Source organism: Geotrypetes seraphini, chromosome 5 (assembly GCF_902459505.1).
Source record: "Geotrypetes seraphini chromosome 5, aGeoSer1.1, whole genome shotgun sequence".
NCBI lineage: Eukaryota > Metazoa > Chordata > Amphibia > Gymnophiona > Dermophiidae > Geotrypetes > Geotrypetes seraphini.
The window spans coordinates 100,216,972-100,239,171 of record NC_047088.1 but is presented as its reverse complement, the minus strand read 5'-3'; the positions used below and the strand labels follow the sequence as shown (position 1 = coordinate 100,239,171).

The following is a 22,200-nucleotide window of genomic DNA, read 5'->3' as shown; positions in this document are numbered from 1 at the left end:
AACACTTATGTTTTTAAAGTGTTTGAGGCTTGTGCCAATGAGGACGGAGTTTGCAGGAATACGGCAGGGACAGGAAAGGAACTTGCAGGGGACGGGGAAAAATTTGTCCCCATGTCATTCTCTAGTTGAAATTCAGATAAATAAATAAACACAAACTAACACCTTTATGAAGAGATTCGCATAATATGGTGTACAGCAGGTACAGCTCAACATAAATCCTACATAACAAGAGCAAAATAACAAAATGCAACCATAAAAATACAATCATTAGGTCAATTTTGAGATGGAAAATTAAAAAACTTAATACAGTATTAGAATTAACATAAAACAGTATCAGAACTATACCATTTAACAGCACTGTAGAACAATTACATAACAGAAATATAATAAATATCAGTGCAGTACAAATACCATCATAGACAGGATGGAAGAACAGTAGTATGCTACTGATTGTCTGTACAGTACAAATGAAACACCTAAAAATAACACATTAGAACAATCAAATAACAGATATGATGCTCATGTTTTCAGTACAATACATTGAAACATCTTGAAAGGCAGCTGAGGGGGCAAGGGCAGATAAGACATAGATGGAACAAGATAGATAGGACAAAATCATTTGGCTAAATAGATGGGAGACTGGCTTTATTTTTTATATACCACATATTGACTATGCAGTTTACAAATTACATACAAATCAACTTAATCTCCATCTACAAACAATAGTAAAACAGGTAACAGGAGTAACACAGGAAGAGACCAATAGGCATGCTGTTTTAACATATTCTTGAGGGTCAATTATATGAACTAGTCATAGTTACAGAGTGTGCAGTAAGCTAGTCCAGGTGTGGAGTAAGTGGACAGTCACCACACATATGAAAGGCTCAAGAGAAGAGCCAGACTTTCACCTGCTTCTTGAAGTAGAGGGAGTCTCGAGTTAGACATGCCCTCAATGAGAATGAGTTCCAAAAACTGAGGGGGGGATACTTCTGAGAAGGTTCACTGGCAGGTATCACATTGTGTAATTTCTTTTGACAAGGGTAAAGATAGCAATGTTCCTTGAGAGGACCTTAGAAGTCTCAAAAGGTGTGTAGAGGGCTAACTAGTTCTTTAAGTACTCTGGCCCATTTTGTCTGAGGAACTTGAAAATCAAACAGTATTAAATTTAGCCTTGTAAAGTACTGGTAGCCAGTGCATTTTTTGCAGGAATGATATGATGTAGTCATGCTAATTAAGCCTTGAATCAATTGTACCACAGTATTCTGAATTAATTGGAAGTGGTGCAAACTCTTTTCAGTTTGACCAGTGTACAGAGCATTACATTATCACTTGTGACATTATTGTAACATGGACCACTGACAAAATAAAGAAGTTTGAGGCCATGGCAGAAGTTCAAATTAAGAGTCACCTAGGCAAAATATCAGGACCCCCCAATGCATCTAAGTAGATTCAAGAGCATCTATTAAATGGGCCCCTTCCACAGTAGGGACTGCTTGAATGGGTTTATACCATCCCACTGCGTGCTAAAGGATTTCACCAGCATGTTTTTACTGCTTTTCCTTTCTGAAGCATGCTGCAAGTAGAAACATGCAGTAGATGGTGCTGTTTCTCACAGAACAAACCACTTCAACAGTAGCAAACAGACAAGTACAAAGCAGGTTCCAGTGTAGCTGGCCGTGATCGTATAGTGGTTAGTACTCTGCGTTGTGGCCGCAGCAACCTCGGTTCGAATCCGAGTCACGGCAGAGGACCAACTTTTGTACTGTAGTTAGGAGTAAATGTCCTAGTTGCATTTAGATGCCAAATCTGCTCCACTTTCAAGGAAAAACAAAACCTGAAGCTAGGAAAAGGAAAAGGAAGGTAGATGCAGGCATGGTTTCAGTACTCTTGTACATCTCTGAAAGCAATGATTTGTTAAAAAAAAAAAAAAAAAAAAAAAAAAAGGCCTTGTTTTTGTATCTTAGTGTGTTATTACACATCTGGCCAGCAGCACTAGTGCTTTGAGGGGAGTTTTCTTTCATATTGGGAATATTTTATTGTGTGTGGTAACCCTATTTCTCTTAAGGTTTCTGCCAAGTGTCACTCATTACAAGTGTGTCACTCTCATGCTCAGCCACTTTTCTTACTTCTAAAGCCTTTATGCCAGCGCACCAATCCCAATGGCTTCTCTCAGGCTCTCTCATGAAGTTAGCAAAATGGTCCCAATTGGTAGAAAAAAATTGGAGCACACCTTCCTGAGTACATAAGAATAGCCTTACTGGGTCAAGCCAATGATCCATTTAGACCAGTGTTCTATCTTCACAGTGGCCAATCCAGGTCACAGGTACCTGGCAAAAAAACAAATAGTAGCAACATTCCATGCTACTGATCCCAGGACAAGCAGTGGCTTTAGTCTTTAGGGATGTTTTAAATAGGCGATTTATCAAATAAACTTGAACTTGAACCTGAACCAGCCGAGGCCAGTCTGTCCCCGTTGTGGGGAAGCTGCCGACATGCTGAATATGTGGAAAGTGCAGGATCTGGTGGATAAAGCGCGAGTATGGCTTCCTCCGGCCAGGGAAGAGGTACCCTCTGGCTCCCCACTGCCTACCATCCCCCTCTCTCTCTGAGCTGCTGAGGAGGACCCGTCATGGCGGCGCCGGACTCAATTTGAAGAAGGCCGCAGGCAAGGCTGAAACACCATACGATATTCGCAGTTTTTACGTATTCGCAATTCAGTCCAGTCACAATCACCATGAATATGGAGGGAGAAGTGTACTCGTATTGTTTTTGAATGTAATATTCAAGGTGAATACTGCCTCCCCTGCCCCAGTCCTTTTCCTTGCACCTACAAGCACACTGAACTCTGGGCATATGTTTTTAGCCACTCATGGCCATATTCTATATATGGCTCGGGAAAAAAAATTGGTGTCAACTAGAACAGCACTTAGCATCTAATATAATAAAACGGTAAGCCGCGCATGCGCACTTCCTATGCGTACGTCCGTTTTCCATGAGCTGTAGCGACCCATAGGAAGTGCGCATGCGCGGCTTACGGTCTGGCCTCACGCAAGGCAAGACAACTGCGTGCCCTTCTCTGCTCTCCACCTGCGGAGCGGTGGCTGCCGCCTGCTAGCACACCTTGCCCTCTCCAAGCCGGGACCGCAGCCAGCCAACGATCGCCTCCACAGCGCAGAACAAGTCGACGACTCCCCCCTCCCGCACCAACCGCTGCCGCTCCTGTTTGAAGTGGCCTGATGAGGTTCGCGGCCGGCTGTAGTGAACCTCGCAGGCTGCTCTCCACATAGCGTCAGAGGGAACGTGCTTCATGTGGAGAGCGGCCTGCGAGGTTCGCTACAGCCGCCCATGAACCTAAGCAGGCCGTTTGAACAGGAACAGGAGCGGCAGCGGTGGTAGGAAACATGGATGCATGGAGGAAGGTAAGAACGGGAGGGGAAGCCAAAAAAGAAGGGCTAAAGGGAGCTGTTTTGGTGGCAGGCATTGCACAACAGGGGGAGAGGCAAAGAGGGCTGCTTTGGGGGATGGTTGTGCTGAGGGCCGACAGCAATCATGGGGGGAACAGAAGAGGGCCACAGAGCAGGCAGGCATGGCACAACAGGGGGCCAGAGGGAGAGCGAAAGGGGGCTGCTTTGGGGGGAGGGGTGTGCTGGGGCAGACAGCAATCAGGGAGGGGGGAGGAACAGAAGGGGGGCCACGAAGCAGGCAGGCATTGCACAACAGGGGGAGAGGTAAAGGGGGCTGATTTGGGGGGATGGTTGTTCTGGGGGCAGAAAGCAATCATGGGGGGGAGGAATAGAAGGGGGCCATGGAACAGGCAGGCATTGCACAACAGGGGGAGAGGGAAAGGGGGTTGCTTTGGGGGGATGGTTGTTCTGGGGGAAGAAAGCAATCATGGGGGGGGACATAAGGGGGCCACAGAGCAGGCAGGCATGGCACAATTGGGGGCCAGGGGGGGAGGGAAAGGGGCCTGCTTTGGGGGGATGGTTGTTCTGGGGGCAGACAGCAATCATGGGGGGGAACAGAAGGGGGCCAAGAAGCAGGCAGGCATTGCACAACAGGGGGAGAGGGAAAAGAGGCTGATTTGGCAAGCAGGGGGGCCAGGGAGACAGACAGAAAGAAAGACGCACAGACAGGGGACCAGGGAGAGACATAGACACAAACAATGACAGACAGACAGCGTCCAGGGAGAGAGAGAGAGAGAGACAAATAAAAAAACAAAACACAGACATACAGACATCTACTCTAGCACCCGTTATTGTAACGGGCTTAAACACTAGTGATTCTATAAAAAGGTACATTCGAGAGTTGTTCTAAGCACATTACATTTAGGTGCATCCATTTAGGCCAGGGAAAACCAGGCCTAAATACCTGCACTGGCTGTATTCTATATCAGTGCGCATATGTTTTAAAACAGTGTTCTTCAACCACTGGTCAATGGACCAGTGCCGGTCCACAGGGCCAGCATGTGCATCAGGCCCAAAACAGTGTTCTTTAACCGCTGGTCCACAGTGTGATCGATGCGGCGTTATCTTCGAGCCAGCTCCCTCTTCCTAACTGATTCAGTGCACAAAGCCACAGGCAGTAGCTCCTACAGGCATCCTGCACCTGAACTGGAAGCCTTCTCTCTAACATTGCAACGTCAGAGGGAAGGCCTCCAGATGAGGCAAGGGACGTGCAAGGTGAAATTAGTACTATTATGGGGGCGGTGTCTGGGGTGGAGATTGGGTAGAGATGGGCGGGGTCTGGCCCATAACTTAGCCCCGTGTTCTTCAACCGCCGGTCCACAGAATAATTCTTTTATTTCTGCAGGTCCATAGGTGTAAAAAGGTTGAAAAACACTGTTTTAGAACACCCATGCTCCTCTCTTGGCCAAGTCCCCTTTTCAGATTTGGGCACTAAATCTGGCTTGCAAGTAACTTTCAATTTGTGTCAATTATGAGGTATTAATTACCAATTATCAGCACCTATTAGGTTTGTTAAACAATTTAAGTTGTGTGCACCGATTTGCACACACAACATTAAGATACCATATAAAGCAATTTTCAGCCCAGAGAATTTACACCTATTGCCTCCCCTCCATCTGTATCTCTTCAGATGCCAAAGAAAAGCTAATATTTCGTGCTGGTTTTTTTTTTCCATTTATACCCTAGATGGACCAACTAGAAAATCTCACTCTTTGGAATGGTTCACCCTTAACATCTCTAGGTCTGTCATATTAAGAATGGCGTTTTGCAGTCTCCCACACTTTTTCTTAACAAAGTGCAAAGACACAGGGCTGCTGGTGCTAAACTAATTATTATTATTATTATTTTTTTGGTGGGGGGAACTGACAAGTTGCCCAGGAGTGGATATTTCAGTGTGGATAGGGAATCTCAACAGAGAGGTTCCAATAATGGTGAAAGAAAGCCAGGAGTGTTTAAGAGGAAAGCACGGGAAAGGACAAAAATTATCCCTATCAACTTTTAGGTAGCCTGCAGAAGTATCTGTATATAAATGCTAGAAGCCTAAAAAATAAGATGGGAGAGTTAGAGTATACTGTATAGCACTAAGGGCTCCTTTTATCAAGGTGCGCTACAGGGGTTAGCGTGGACATTTCATCACACGCTAACCCCCATGGCAGCTTAGAATCCTAACGCCTCGTCAATGGAGGCATTAGGTACTAGCACGGCAGGCGGTTTAACATGTGGTATTCCGCATGTTAAACCACTACTGCGCCTTTGTAAAAGGACCCCTAAGTTTCCAAGTTTTATTATAGTTTGATATACACATTTCAAGGGTAATATCAATGCGGTGTACAATAATTACACCACTAATAAAGGAGGGAAAGAAAACCAGAAAATAAAGAAAAAGGAAGAGAAGAGAAGAAGAAAAAAATTGGGCAACAGTATAATAATGGGCAAATTTCAAATACCTCTACAATCAAAAATACGATAGTTCAAGTTTTCAAGCAATTGTATCCAGCCAGACAAAAAAGTAAAATATCCTCAATAAAAATGGAGAAAAAGAGCCTCAGTTTAGAAGGCTTAGTCTCATTAACAATAGACCAAGCTCACAATCATTGGCAAAAAAACAAACAAACCCCAAACCCTCAAAACAAAACCCTCCCTCACAAAAACACAATTTCTGTACTGATATACTGTTGCTTAATCATAATAAATGACGGCAGATAAAGACCTGAATGGTCCATCCAGTCTGCCCTGTAATCACAATTTCATAATTAAATTAAAATGTCTTTTCTTTGTTATTTCTGGGCCATTTACTTTAGAAGTCTACCTGATACTGACCTTAATTTCCAACTACTAGAGTTGCTGTTGAAGCTTGCTCCAGCCTATCCAAACCATCTCCTTGCAGGATTCAAACTGTGAAAGCTAGCCCATTCATATTCTAATTAGTGATCCTGTGTGTTCCCAAGAGACTTGGGAGTTATGATCGACAAGTCAATGAAGCCGTCCACGCAATATGCAGTGTCGGCGAAAAGGCTGAACAGAATGCTAGGAATGCTAAAGAAGGGGATCACGAACAGATTGGAGAAGGTTATCATGCCGCTGTACCGGGCCATGGTGCGCCCTCACCTGGAGTACTGCGTCCAGCACTGGTTGCCGTACTTGAAGAAGGACACGGTACTACTCGAAAAGGTCCAGAGAAGAATGACTAAGATGGTTAAGGGGCCGGAGGAGTTGCCGTACAGTGTAAGATTAGAGAAACTGGGCCTTTTCTCCCTCTAACAGAGGAGATTGAGAGGGGACATGATCGAAACATTAAGGTAGTGAAGGGAATAGACTTAGTAGATAAGGACAGGTTGTTCACCCTCTCCAAAATAGGGAGAATGAGAGGGTGCTCTCTAAAATTGAAAGGGGATAGATTCCGTACAAACATAAGGAAGTTCTTCTTCACTCAGAGTGGTAGAAAACTGGAACGCTCTTCCGGAGTCTGTCATAGGGGAAAACACCCTCCAGGGATTCAAGACAAAGTTAGACAAGTTCCTGCTGAACCAGAACGTACGCAGGTAGGGCTAGTCTCAGTTAGGGTGCTGGTCTTTGACCAAGGGCTGCTGCATGAGCGGACTGCTGGGCACGATGGACCCAAAAGCGGCAATTCTTATGTTCATCCCATGTTTTTTAAATTCTATCACAAACTAAAGGGGTTTGCATCTTAAAGATGCCCCTTGGAGACAACCCCAGCTAGAAAACTTCAAATTAATTCTAGAGTTTGGTTTGTTCTAAACTTTACCGTTCCTTTATGCTTATTTTGAAATTTTCCCTTGCTTCAAATGAATGTACATCCCTACTTTTTTAAGGCAGCTCCTTATTAATCTCACAGTTTTTATTTGTTGATCTTAGCCTATATATTTTACATAAAGGTGATCTAATAGCTAGGAAGTTTCCAGTTTATATGAGATAAATTAAAACTCTTTTTTTGAGTACAGTAACATTCAAGTAGTGATGAGTAGGGGCAGGTATTGTAGAATGCCTATCAGTTATCCAGAATTGTGTTGTTCCAATAATTGCACACAATTTAACCTATCATCTACCATACTAGCAGATTTTCATGGGGTCAATGTCTCCAAAGGGGTGCATTTTGTCCATCCATAAAGAACCAAGAGGTACATAAAGTAGTAAAACAGATTTTATGCTGCTTATCCAAGTCCATCTTAATAATGGCTTATGGACTTGTCTTTTAGAAAATTATCCAAACTCTTTTTTAAACCCTGCTAAGCTAATCATTCATATTCAAATGAAATTCCCAGTCCAAGAAAAGTAGGGTTTGGACTACTGTATTTTCATGGGTACTGTGGGATTTTGATTGAATATTAGAATTTGATTGATTGTTTAAGCAACAGTATATCAGTACATAAGAACATAAGAACATAAGAAATGCCATCTCCGGATCAGACCTTCGGTCCATCAAGTCCGGCGATCCGCACACGCGGAGGCCCTGCCAGGTGTACACCTGTCGTAATTTATAGTCCACCATATCCTTACATGCCTCTCTTAAGGAGATATGCATCTAGTTTGCTCTTGAAGCCTAGGACGGTCGATTCCGCAATAATCTCATCTGGGAGGGCATTCCAGGTGTCAACCACTCTCTGAGTGAAGCAGAACTTCCTGACATTAGTCCTGAACCTGTCCCCCCTTAGCTTCATTACATGTCCTCTAGTCCGTGTCAAATTGGACAACGTAAATAATCTTCTCTGCTCTATTTTGTCGATTCCTTTCAGTATTTTGAAGGTCTCGATCATATCCCCACGCAGTCTCCTTTTCTCAAGGGAGAATAATCCTAGTGTTATAAGTCTGTCCTCGTATTCCAGTTTTTCCATACCCTTCACCAGTTTTGTTGCTCGTCTCTGCACCCTCTCCAGCAGTTTTATATCCTTCTTTAGGTAGGGAGACCAATGTTGGACGCAGTATTCCAAGTGTGGTCTGACCATTGCCCTATAAAGCGGCATTATAACTTTCTCCGATCTACTCGAGATTCCTTTCTTTATCATGCCCAACATTCTATTTGCCTTCTTTGCCGCTGCCGCGCATTGTGCCGACGGCTTCAGGGTCCTATCTATCAGTACACCCAGGTCCTTTTCTTGTTCACTCTTCCCCAGAGTTGCACCTGACATTGTATACTCGTATTCCTTATTCTTATTTCCTAAATGCATTACCTTGCATTTCTCCACATTGAACTTCATCTGCCATTTCTCCGCCCATGTTTCTAACCGACACAAGTCGCTCTGGAGTTTCTCTCTATCCTCATGCGATCTGATCGCCCGGCATAGTTTTGTATCGTCTGCAAACTTGATGATCTCACTGGATGTTCCTTCCTCCAGATCATTGATATAAATATTAAAAAGGATCGGCCCAAGTACCGAGCCCTGGGGTACACCACTAGTCACTTTCTCCCAGTCGGAGAACTTCCCATTTATGCCCACTCTCTGCTTTCGGTTTTCCAGCCATTTGCCTATCCATCTTTGTATATCCCCCTCTATGCCATGGCTTTGTAGTTTCCTGAGAAGTCTTTCATGTGGAACTTTGTCGAACGCTTTCTGGAAGTCCAAGTATATTATGTCCACCGGCTTCCCACTATCAATTTGCTCGTTCACGGTCTCAAAAAATTGGAGTAAATTCGTCAAACATGATTTCCCTTTCCTGAATCCGTGTTGACTGGGTTTCATCAAGTCGTGTGCGTCCAAGTGCCGGACCATGCTATCCTTGATCAGTGCTTCAACCATCTTGCCGGGGACAGACGTAAGACTCACAGGTCTATAGTTGCCCGGTTCCCCTCTTGATCCTTTTTTGAAAATTGGGGTGACGTTCGCTATCCTCCAGTCGTCCGGTATCTGTCCAGTTCTGATTGTTTTGTTTTGTAAGTGGAGGGTTTTTTTTCCCCCAATGATTGTGAGTTTGGTCTATATTGTTAATGAGACTAAGCCCTAACTGAGGCATTTTTTCTCCACTTTGAGGATATTGTAACCTTTTTTTTCTAGCTAGATACAGTTGCTTTAAAACTTAATGTATTTTTTATTTTGGATATGGTTAGCTCAAGTGATCATATTGTGGTGCTGATTTCAAGTACCCCAATATGGTTTGGATTAATGTTACTCATACATCGAGTACTAGGGAGGTAAAATTCCTAGACGTAATAAATGACTGCTTCTTGGAGCAACTGGTCCAGAAACTGCAGGGTGTAGTACGAGAGGTTATAGAAACATAGTAACATGACGGCAGATAAAGGCCAAATGGCAAGTCTAGTCTGCCCATCCACAGTAACCATTATTTCTTTCTCTCTCAGAGATCTCACGGGCCTATCTCAGGCCCTCTTGAATTCAGACAGTCTCTGTTTCCACCACTTCTTCCGGAAGACTGTTCAACGCATCTACCACCCTTTCCGTAAAAAAGGGTTTTCTCAGATTACTCTGGAGCCTATCACCTCTTAACTTCATCCTATGCCCTCTCATTGCAGAGTTTCCTTTCAAATGAAAGAGACTCGACTCATGCACGTTTATATTAAATAGGTGTTTAAACGACTATCATATCTCCCCTCTCTCGCCTTTCCTCCAAAGTACACCTTCTGTCCCCATACGCCTTATCAAAAAGGCCACACACCATTTTAGCAGCCTTCCTCTGGACCGACTCCATCCTTTTTAAATATTTTTGAAGGTGCGGCCTCCAGAATTGTACACAATATTCTAAATGAGGTCTCATCAGAGCCTTATACAGAGGCATTAATACCTCCTTTTTCCTACTGGCCATATCTCTCCCTATGCAACCTTCTAGCTTTCGCCGTCACCTTTTCAACCCGTTTGCTCACCTTAAGATCATCACGTACAATCACACCCAAATCCCGCTCTTCCGTTGTGCACATAAGTTCTTCACCCCTAAATTGTATTGTTTCCTCAGGTTTTTGCAGCCCAAATACATGACCTTGCATTTCTTAGAATTAAAATTTTAGCTGCCAAATTTCAGACCATTCTTCAAGCTTTGCCAGGTCTTTTTCATGTTATTCACACCATCCATTGTGTCTACTCTATTGCAGATTTTTGTATCATCCGCAAAGAGGTAAATCTTACTCGACAACCCTTCAGCAATATCATTTATAAAAATGTTAAAAAGAACAGGCCCAAGAACAAAACCTTGAGGAACACCCCTCAACACTGATAACATCCCTTTCCTCAGAGCGATCTCCATTGATCACTATCCTCTGTTGCCTTCCAATCAACCAGTTCCGGACCCAGCCGGTCACTTTGGGACCCATCCCATGGGAACTCTATTTATTAGACATCTGTGTGGAACACTTTAAAAGACTTTGCAAAAATCTAAATATACTACATCTAGCGCACATCCTCTATCCAATTCTCTGGTCACCCAGTGAAAGAAATTGATCAGATTTGTTTGACAAGACCTACCTCTAGTGAATCCATGTTGCCTCCAGTCCTGTAATTCACAAGATTCCAGAAACTTTACCATTCTCCGTTTTAAAAGTGTTTCCATTAATTTGCTTACCACAGAAGTCAGACTTACCGGCCTGTAATTCCCTACTTCTTACTTACTTCCACTTCCACTGGTATCACTCCTGACTCTAGAGACTCATTGAAAAGGTCTGTCAGCAGAGCTACCAGAACTTCCTTAAGTTCCTTTAGCACCCTTGGATATACATCATCTGGCCACATCGCTTTGTCTACCTTTATTTTAGCTAACTCCTCACAAACACAACCTCTGAAAATCGATCAGTGTCTATTACTCCTCCATCCCTATTCACATTTGTCTTCTGCGGTCCTGCTCCGGCGCTTCAGCCGTGAATACAGAACAAAAATATTTGTTAAGCAATTCGGCCTTTTCTTTATCAGCTTCTACATATTCCTCCCCTTCACCTTTGAGTCTCACAATGCCACTTTTTGCACTTCGTCCTATCACTAAAAAACATGTCTTGTGTCCCCGTTTTACCGTGACAGCTATTTTTTCTTCCATTTGCATCTTTGCTTTTCTCACTACATAACCAGCCTTTTCCAGATATTTTTGCCTGTCTTCCTCTTTCTGCGATCTTTTGTAGTTTACGAAAGCTACCTCTTATTCCTTACCTTCTCATCTACTTTTGAGAACCAAAGCAGCCTTCTTTTCCTCTTACTTTTACTTACTTGCCTCACAAAAAGGTTACCGTTACAATTGTTCCTTTCAGTTTTGCCCACTGCATTTCCACTCTTTCCAAACGTTCCCACCCAGACAATTCCTTGACATAAACCCCCATCTGAACAAAGTTAGAACCTTTGCTTTTGATTGAGCCCTCTCTATACCCATCTTAATTATTAAACCGTACTGTGCAGTGATCACTGGATGCCAAATGATCACCCACTGTAACATCAGAAACACTTTCCCCATTTGTAAGCACTAAGTCCAGTATGACCCTATCCCACATTACAATTCTCCTTGTAGAGAATCCAGGATCTCCCTACTTCTAGAAGACCCCGCAATAGTGATGCCCCAATCACCTATTAGCAAGACTTCCCCTTTTGTAGATATATTCTGAACGTCTACTATTAAATCTATCTACTTCTTCCGTCTGTGAAGGAGGCCTGTATGTCACACCAATGTAAATATATTCACTATTCCCTCTTTCCAAATTGATCCACAGTGCCTCTTCCTTGTTCTGCAGATCCTGCAGTTGTGTGGCTTTAATATGATCTTTAACATATAACGCTACTCCTCCTCATTTTCTTCCTACCCTGTCTTTCCTGAACAGATTATAGACCAGTATAACTACATCCCAGTCATTACATTACATTAGGGACTTCTATTCCGCCTATACCTTGCAGTTCAAGGTGGTCATGATTATGTTGGGTCCGCTGTGAAAAAAATTATCTAACATGATCAAATTTGAGATGAAATCTGGAATGATGTCACTAGAAATATACTGTAGCAGCCCTTAATTTTCAAAAGGGTGACTACGATAAAATGAGGAAAATAGTTAAAAATCTATAAGGATCAGTGACAAAGGATAGGACTTTGAATCAGGCATGGACATTATTTCAAAATAACATTGTGGAAGCCCAGACCATATGTATTACATGGTTAAAAGATGAAGTAAAAGAGGCTATTAGAGCCAAAAGAACATCTTTCAAAGAATGGAAAAAGGATCATATGTGGAACATTATTACATGTTAAGCCCCCTATGGATTGATATAAATGCCGTCTTTTCCTAATAATGACCAGGTTAGCTATGCAGATGGTTACCCGTAATTGGAAGAACTACGACCGTCTAAATTTTCCTTTCTGTTGGGCAAATCTGTGCTCCAGCTATAGATATCAAAAGATGAATGCTGATAGTTTGGGGCACAGTAATTTCTTTAAATTGGTTTGGGGCCCATTGACATCTTCACTAGAGTAGGGCTTTGATTATGAATCAGTTTGTTTAATTTATTTATTTTCATACACATCCAGGGAAGGGTGTGGGGGGGTTATTTCTGTCCTAATTTTGACCTTTGAATATTTACATGCTGGGAGGGAGGCTGGGAAAATATTAATGTGAATAGGGTAAGGTTATTAGGAAAATCTATATTTTTGTGTTTTATTGAATAATCATTGGGTGGGTGGGAGAAAATGATTGGTTATGTATATTTGTAAGTTGAATGTGCTTTTATTGATCTATTATATACGTTATATATCTGTTTATTGCACTATTGAAATTTGGAAAATCAATAAAGAATTAAAAAAAAAAGAAAAGAAATAAGAAACAACATAAGCACTGGCAAATTAGATCAAATAATTAGTAAAGAAGGCTAAAAGAAAATATAATGAGAAACTTGCCAAAGAGGCAAAAACTCACAGTAACAACTTTTTCAGATACATCAGAAGAAAACTTGTGACGAAATCCGCAGGACTGTTGGATCATCAAGAAGCAAAAGGGCATTCGGGGAGGATAAGGTTATAGTGGAGAACAAAAAAATTATTTGCTTACATTTTTTTCATAAAGATCAAAGCAATCGACCTGAACTGGATATAGTTTTAAGATGATGCAGTGGAACTGAAATTTCAGTGAACCTAGAAGATATACTGAAAGAACTCAACCTGAAATTGCTAATCGGCTGTTTGTGATCTGTAACCCATTGCTAAAATTGTCCATAGTATCTGAAGATTGGAGTGTGGAATGTTATACTATTTTTTTAAAGGTGATCCAGGAAATTACAGAATGGTAATCCTGACTTCAGTGCTGGGCAAAATAGTGGAAATTATTATAAAAAAAAATTAAAATTATGAAACACAGACCAACATGATTTAATGGGACAGAGTCAGCATGGGTTCAGCCAAGGGAGATCTTGCCTAATCAATTTGCTGAACTTCTTTGAAGATGTAAATAAACATGTGAATAAAGGTGAGCCGGTTAATATAGTGTACTGACAGTCCCCGAGTTACAGACACCTAACTTAAGTACAACTCGTACTTAAGAATGTGATTGTGGCTTCATTTCACTGAGCAGTGTTTCAAGTGGCATAGACTCCTGCACCACTTCTGCAGCACATTCAGGAATGGCGCATGGCCACATTAAGAACAGTGTATGGTTGTGCATGCTGTACCTTAGAGGAAACACTGGTAGGGAAAGTTGGCCCTTTTATCAGCTGGGAGCAGAGATAAGCAGCAAGAATCTTAAAAATTTACAAGTTATGAGTTATATGCAAATCAGACAGAACAGCTTTAAAAAAAAAAAAAGTAACTTGTTCTTAACCAGGGGACTGCCTGTATTTTTTAAATTTCTTTATTAATTTTAAAGCTATGAGTAAGTGTAAAATATAATACAATCATAACTCTGTAAAAGCACTTAAATACATTTAGTTATAATTTATGACAAATAGATATATCCCCCCCAATTATATATAAAAAAAATACACTCAAATTAAAAAATTGAAAAATACATTCCCACCCACGACGTGTATGACCAAAGGGCATAATCACCAATCAATCACTCTTTGCAAAATTATATCAATGGCTCCCAAATCTTCAGAAACTTCTTATAATGTCCCTGATGTATAACCATATTTCGTTCCATCTTAAAAAAAAAATGTGACATAGAGACTCCCACCAAAAGGTATAGTTAGATTTTCAGACAGCTTTTGACAAAGTTCCACATGAAAGACTCCTGATAAAATGAGCCATGGGATAGGAGGCAATGTTCTGTTGTGGATTCGGAATTTGTTATTGAACAGAAGAAGAGGGTAGGGATAGGGTTAAATGGCCATTTTTCTCAGTGGAGGAGGGTAGATAGTGGAGTGCTGCAAGGATCTGTACTGAGACTTGTGCTATTTAACATTTATAAATGATCAGGAAATTGGGGGAGAAAGTGACTTGGAAAGTGAGGTGATTAAACTTGCAGATGACACAAAACTATTCAAAGTTGTGAAAACACACGAGACTGAAAAATTGCAGGAAGACCTTAAGAAATTGAAAGACTGGGCAGCCAAATGGCAGATTACATTTAATGACAAATGCAAAGCAATGCACTTTGGTAAGAATAATCCAAGTCATAATTTCCTTGATGCTAGGAATTAGGAAAGGGATGGTAAATAAGACCGAGAATATTATAATGCAACATGAGGAATGGGCTGTGAAATGGCAAATGAGGTTCAACACGATGCATGTCGGTAACAAAAATTGTATGCATGAATACAGGATGTTCGGAGCTATACTTAGAGAGAACCCCCAGGAAAGAGGCTTGGGAATACCTGTAGACAAGTCAATGAAACCGTCTGCGCAATGTGTGGTGGCAGCAAAAAGGGCTAACAGAATGCTAGGAATGATTAAGAAGGGGATCACAAACAGATCTGAAAAGGTTATCATGCCTTTATACCGGGCCATGGTACGTCCCCCACCTGGAATACTGCGTCCAACACTGGTCGGCGTACATGAAAAAGGACATAGTACTACTGGAAAGGGTCCAGAGAAGAGCGACAAAAATGGTCAAGGGACTGGGGGAGTTGCTGTACAATGAGAGGCTAGAGAAACTAGGCCATTTCTCCCTTGAGAAGAGAAGACTGAGAGGGGACAAGATTGAAACATTCAAGATATTGAAGGGAATTGACTTAGTAGAGAAAGAGAGATTGTTCACCCTCTCCAAGGTATCAAGAACGAGAGGGCACTCGCTGAAGTTAGAAGGGAAAAGATTTGATACAAACGTAAGGAAGTTTTTCTTTACCCAGAGAGTGGTAGAAACCTGGCATGCTCTTCCAGAGGCTGTTATAGGGAAAACACCCTTCAGGGATTCAAAACAAGGTTGGATAAGTTCCTACTGGAACAGAATATACGCAGGTAAGGCTAGACTCTAATAGGACACTGGTCTTTGACCTAAGGGCTGTCGCGTAAGCAGACTGCTGGGCACAATGGACCACTGGTTTGACCCAGCAGCGGCAATTCTTATGTTCTTATGTATCGCTCTATGGGGCATCCTCACCTTGAGTATTGTGCACAGTTCTGGTTGCCATATTTCAAAAAAGATATAGTGGAATTAGAAAAGGTTCAAAGAAGAGCAACCAAAATGGTAAAGGGAACTCCTCTCATATGAGGAAAGACAAAATCCTAATCCTGAGTGATGTAGAACAGATAACAGTGAATTGATTTTTCATTCTTTCAAAAAGTATAAAAACCAGGGGACACTCGATGAAATTACATGAGAATACTTTTAAAACAAAATAGGTGGAAATATTTTTTTACTCAAGGAATAGTTAAACTCTGGAACTCATTGCCAGAGGATGAGGTTACAGTGGTTAGGGTAGCTGGATTTAAGAAAGGTTTAGACAAGTTAAAGTCCATAGCATGCTATTGAGGGAGATGTGGGGGAAGCCACTGCTTGTCTTGGATCGGTAACATAAAATCTTGCTACTATTTGGTTTTCTGTCAGGTACTGTGACCTGGATTGGCCACTGTTGGCGACAGGAGACTAGGCAAGATAAACTATTGGTCTGACCCAATATGGCTGTTCTTATGTTAGGACCTATAGTTCTACTTTGAAAGCAGTTGCTCCTTACTACCAAACCTCTAGGCCGTGTGTCAAACACAAGGCCTGCCTGCCTGGCCATTTTATGCGGCCTGTGGTGACTGTGCACCTAACACTACATCAGGGGTGTCCAACTCGCAGGCCGCCGGTTTGAGGGCGATGCGGTGTTTTGCTCATTGCCACCACTAGGTGTTTAATCTTCTGGCTGGCTCCCTCTTCACTGCCACACTCATTTTTCTGCACAAAGCCATGGGTGGTGGCTAAACTGGAAGCCTTCCCTCTGATGTTGTGAGGTCAGAGAGAAGGTTTCCAGCTCAGCTGTGGGATGTGTGTAGGAGCCGCCATCGCCCACGATTTTGTGCAGAGAAATGAGTGCAGCATTGAGGAGGAGGGAGCAGGTTAGAAGGTAAACACCCGCTGGAGGGAGGCACAGAATGGAAGGAGGAAGAGCGGTATGTTGGTATTCGAGAAAGAGGGAGCACAAACTTCTGAACAATGATGGAAGGAAGGAGGGAGGGGGCATGAACTTGGGACATAGAATGAAGGGAAGGAGGGAGGGGAGCATGAGCCATAGGATGGAAGAATGGAGAGAGTAAGGGAAAGAGATGCTGAGATGAGGGAGGGAATAGAAAGGGAGAAATGGGTGTCATAGGGAAAGAGATGATGGACATGGGGAGATGAAGAGGATAATTATTGGGCAGAGAGGGAAGGAGAGAGAATTATTGGACATGGTGATGGGAGCGGAATGAGGTAGAGATGCATGGGGAAGAGAGAGATGCCAGACCACTGAAATGGGAAGGAAAGAGAGAGATGCCAGACCACGGAATGCAAAGGAAGGAGGGGCGAGAAATGCCATTCTGCAGGGAGGAGAGATGCCAGAACGCAGAAAGCAAAGAAAGATGTTAGACTTTGGAAAGAAGGAGAGAAGGAGAGAGAGATGCAAGACCATGGGAGAGGAGAGAGATTCCAGGCTATAGGAAGGAGAAGAGAAAGATGCCAGACCATATGAGGGAGAAGGGGGAAGACAGAGTTGTATGACCATGGGAGAGGGATGAGATGGTGCACAGGTATGGAAGGGAAGGGGAGACAGAGGGAAGAGATGGTGCACAGCAAGGGGTGTGGCACAGAAGAGATGAGAAGAAATGCTTCTTATGGATAGATGGGAATAGGGGAGAAGAAAGAGGGAGGAGATGGTACACATAGATAGATGGGAAGGGAAGACATGGAAAAGTAGATAGATTTTGAGAAGAAAGCAGAAAAATGGAAGAAAGTTGAATGTTAAAAGTTAATGCTAAAGATGTATGTATGATCCAAACAGACTGGGGATTTTAAATTACAATCCACTTGAGGGGGGGCAATACTTTCAAAATGGAACAAAACAACAAAAATAACCCCTCTCATCAATACTGGGCAAGTCTCTCAAATTGATATCATCAGATAACATTTAAAGGCTTTTAAATATTTAAATGTGCTCATAAGCTCTTCAGCAAAGTGCCACAACAGCAGTACAACGTCGCTGGAAAGCTGCTTGAATTTTAATCATAACACATTACTTGGAGCAAGGAATCTTGCTTCCGCTGGAGTGGCAGTTGTTATGGCTCTACAAAAGATATTTAACAGTAGACCACTTATCTGAAAAGGTCAGTTCACGGCTCCAACACAGTCTGTGTTTCGCTAGGCTACACCCCGTCAAAGGACTCAGGCACTGCACACTGCAAAGAAAATCAATATAAAAAAAAAACAAAAACTTATCCTTCCAGTTTCCTGATGTAGCCTAGCGAAACAGACTGTTGGAGCCGTGAACTGACCTTTTCAGATAAGTTGTCTACTGTTAAATATCTTTTGTAAAGCCATAACATCTGCCACTCCAGTGGAAGTAAGATTCTTTGCTCCATGTAATGTGTTATGATTAAAATTCAAGCACCTTTCCAGCGATGTAGCACCTTGCTGAAGAGCTTATGAGCACATTTAAATATTTAAAAGCCTTTAAATGTTATCTGATCATATCAGTTTGAGAGACTTGCCCAGTATTGATGAGAAGTTTTTTTTCATTGTTTTGTTCCATTTTGAAAGATGGCAGAAAGTGAAGGAGAGAAAAACAGCAAATGGATAAGGTGGCCCTGGCTACACAGTTAAGAGCACAGACTGAAGGAAGTGCAGCCAGAGCTGGGAAAATATGGTTTGAAAACCAAAATCACCAGACAACAAAAGTAGGGGAAATAAATTTTATTTTCAAATTAGTGATTGAATTGTGTCAATTTTGAGACTTTACATCTGCTTGACTATATAGTGCACTGTTCAGGAAGAAATGCATTTGTTTCTATTTTTCTGGGGTTGTACTGCATGCAGAGTCTTGAATCTTAGGGTTGCATTTGTATATATTAGTACTTTTAGTTTGTGATCCTGTATTTACATAGGGGGTATTTGCATAGTTTAATTTTGTGGTTAACCATGTTGTATGTATATATGAAAAATATGTATTACAAATTAGTACTTTTATGGGGGCGGGGTCTGGGGCGGAAATTGGCAGGGTTTGGCTCGTAACTTAGCCTGTGTTTTAGATTTCGGCCCCTTAATGTGATTGAGCTTGACACACCTGCCCTAGGCAATTAAGCCTGCCCTGATATAACAACAGGAAAAGAAGATCCAAGTTTCAATCCAGTCATGAACAGGTGTCTCGTTCCTTTCTTAGCAGCATGAGATCAACCCACCCCTGAGGCTTTTCCTTTTCAGCACATCAGCATGTGTAAATGACTGACTAAATGACATCAGTCAGCTACTGACAGAACAGTATTATCCCAGGGTTGATGTTAGAGGTGCTTCCATGAGATGTGTGTATAGAAGAGAAAAAGAATATGTGGCCCCCCCCCCATCCTACCCAATAAAGTAGAGAAAAGCTTCCATCAAACCCCATGTCCATTAAGGGCTCCTTTTACAAAGGTGCGCTAGCGGTTTTACCACACGCTAGCCGCTACCGCCTCCCTTTAAGCGGGCGGTAATTTTTCAGCTAGAGCGCGCACTAATCTTCTGCGTGCGCTAAAAATGCTAGCGCACCTTTGTAAAAGGAGCCCCAAGTAATTCTTCAACATCTGCTCTCTCTCCTTCAGAAAGTGCCCAGAGACCTATAACCGATACCTATAACGCAAAGCTAGACAGAGATAACTGAAAAGACACCACTTTTGCGCAAAAAAAAAAAGTTCTAACAAAAAAGGTAACCTTTTCTAGCAATCCTGCCGGCAGAGCCAGAAGTTAGTTATGAGACTTACTGAAATTAATCCAGGGAAAAGGGAAAGCGAGAGAACCATGATGAAATGTACATTTTAAGGATTATGTAACACTGAGCATGGACAAGTCTAGAAAGGATCCTCCCTTTAGCCATTCAAAAATAAAAAGAGTTCAGTTCCTTCTTACCTAGTATCAAATCTCTTCACTGCTAGGTTTTTCTACTGAAAAGCACCTGAGGGATCTGTATGTATCAAGCCTGTTTTAACTAAGCCAGCCTCTGCCCCTGGGTTCATTCTGGTTCCAGTGCAAGCAAAAACCATTCTCAGCGTAGTTGGTTTGAAAGCAATCTCCTAAACTTCTGCGGGCAGTTAGCCAGTTATAAAAGGCGTGATCCATTCACGCAGAGGCTGAGTTATCACCTCTGTCCCACTCTGGCAGACTCAGTTCCTGTTTAGGGAAAAAATAAAAACTATTTTGCATCTTGGGACTCAGACCCACTGCCCGCATTCTAGTGCTTTTTTCCTGTGCCAGCACCGATTTTTGAATGGAAAAATCAAGAACTACAACTCACACTGCACTAAAAAGACCCCCCCCCAAAAAAAAAATAAAAATAAAAATACAATACAATACAATAAAAACACTGGATTAAATTCCTCCTTGGAGATCTGGAGTGACTCGCTAGTTCAGCAGGATTGAATCAGCTGCTCACTCCATAGCAAAGGCTTAAAAGGGAAGGGAAATAAATCTGACACCCCTCCCCCATTCATCAAGGCAAAAAAACCCCACAACACCTTTTCATCCTTCACTCTGGCACACCACCTCCTTCCCCTCCCACTCCAAGCCCTAAACTTTCATTTCCGTGCTCCTCCCCCTCTCCGGAAAAAAAAAATCACCTTTTAAAATCTGACTTCCTTCCCTCTCAAGAGGTTTCCTTTTTCACCAGGGTTCCCAGAAAAACGAAAAGATTAAAAAAAAGAAAGTATTACCAAACCCTTGTCGAGTTTTTCTTCTTTCTTCACCTGTTAAAACCTCCATGTTGTCCTCCAACTAGCAGAAAAGTACAGGCTTAGGTCAGTCACTGTGTGTGTCTCGCTCTCTCTCTCTCTCTTTTCCTGCTACTTATAAAAGGCAACCCTCCCTCCCACTGCCCTCCCTGCCGGTTCTCAGCTCCCTTCCTCCTCCCATGTGAATTCCTTCTCTGTGATATCATTTAAACTTGGAGTCAATTCCAGGAAAGGAGACCCCCCCCCCTCCCCTCAATATACACACGCGCGCACACCCCTGCAACCTCCAGCACTCTTAGCTACCTGGATCAGCAGTAAGGGGAGACAAAATTGAACTTTAAGTGGATTATGTGGAAGTACTTTGCATAGCAAGGTGCAAAACTGGAATTTGGAGAAATGCATTCCACTCACACTCATCAATATATAAGCACTGCAGAATCAACGGCACACAGTGGATCGCTTTCAGTTTTCAGAATACTTTCTTAATGTCTGCTTTTTGCCATTGTGTGTAGCAAAATAGCCTCATTGTTCAGACTCAATAAATAAAGAGGAGGGTGAAACATTAAAGTTCTTCTCGGTTTCTCATTCCTGCCTCCGGTGTATTAACTCTGGCAGTGATCTCAGGAATGATTCAGGAATCTGGCTACATGACGCAATGTGAGGAAGGCTCATTATAATATAAAGCTGTAAGTCAACTCTTATCTGGTGAAACTGACCCTATTAATTTTCCTGCAAAATTCAGGCGGTTTATACAGTTTTGCCGTTTTTCCTCATTCCTCCTCTGAAGTATCCCTACTGTTTCAGTACTGAGACCCTCTCCAACCTTGTTCTACAAAAAATGCACCTCAGTCCTCTACAAATTGCAGACTTGAAACCCCAGGAAGGAAAGTCTGCAGTTCAATGTTTCTCAAAGCAGTTCCCTCTATCCAGTCTAGTTTTAGGATATCCGTTATGAATATGCATGAGCTATATCTGTATATAATGGAGTCGGTGTGTATAAATATACCTCATACATATTTAATGTGGGCATCCTGAAAACCAGACTGGTTGGGTATAAGGACCAGTGAATCCACTGAATAATTGAACTGGAGGTGCAAGAAAGGAATGCCTTGGAAGGTGCATTGTTAGAATTCACCTTTTGTTCCTTTGCCTCAGTTTATTCTAAGTTTGGTTTGGGTGCTTGTTAGAAGTTGGATTTCTATCACCCAAAGTCTCTAAAAGTAAACAAAAATGATTTATTGCAAAAATTTAAACCAACATTCTTCCAAGTTCAAAATTTTAATAGTCCGTCCTCTATCCTTGCCAAGGCTGGACAAAGGAAAGAAACAAGATGTTTGGATTCCCCAGCACCTGTGAGGAAGTAAGCAGGTAAATGAACATCTGGCAGGGCAAGCTTCAGGAATGGAGTTATAAAATTTAATAATCGGATTTTGCCCGATCTTGTTTTCAATTATCTTCTCTTTTGAATTTTTTTCCTGTCTCTTATATTTTCCATTTTATTCTT

The 22,200-nt window shown here is 42.2% G+C and overlaps 1 protein-coding gene and 1 non-coding gene across 3 annotated transcripts in view; one reads left to right on the top strand and one right to left on the bottom strand.

Moving 5' to 3' along the window:
* CTF1 (cardiotrophin 1) overlaps nt 1-20,816 on the bottom strand; it is a 28,802-nt gene extending 7,986 nt beyond the window's left edge. For both annotated transcript variants that reach the window (XR_004539683.1, XM_033947008.1), the window contains exon 1: nt 20,679-20,816. Coding sequence is in view for 1 of the 2 variants with exons in the window: in XM_033947008.1 (XP_033802899.1) it covers nt 20,679-20,727 (49 nt within the window). In the remaining variant the exon portion in view is untranslated. The remainder of the gene's footprint in view (nt 1-20,678) is intronic.
* Nucleotides 1,674-1,745, top strand: TRNAH-GUG. Its single transcript has one exon. It is a non-coding gene; the product is annotated as a tRNA-His (tRNA).
* Nucleotides 20,817-22,200: the final 1,384 nt, after the last annotated feature.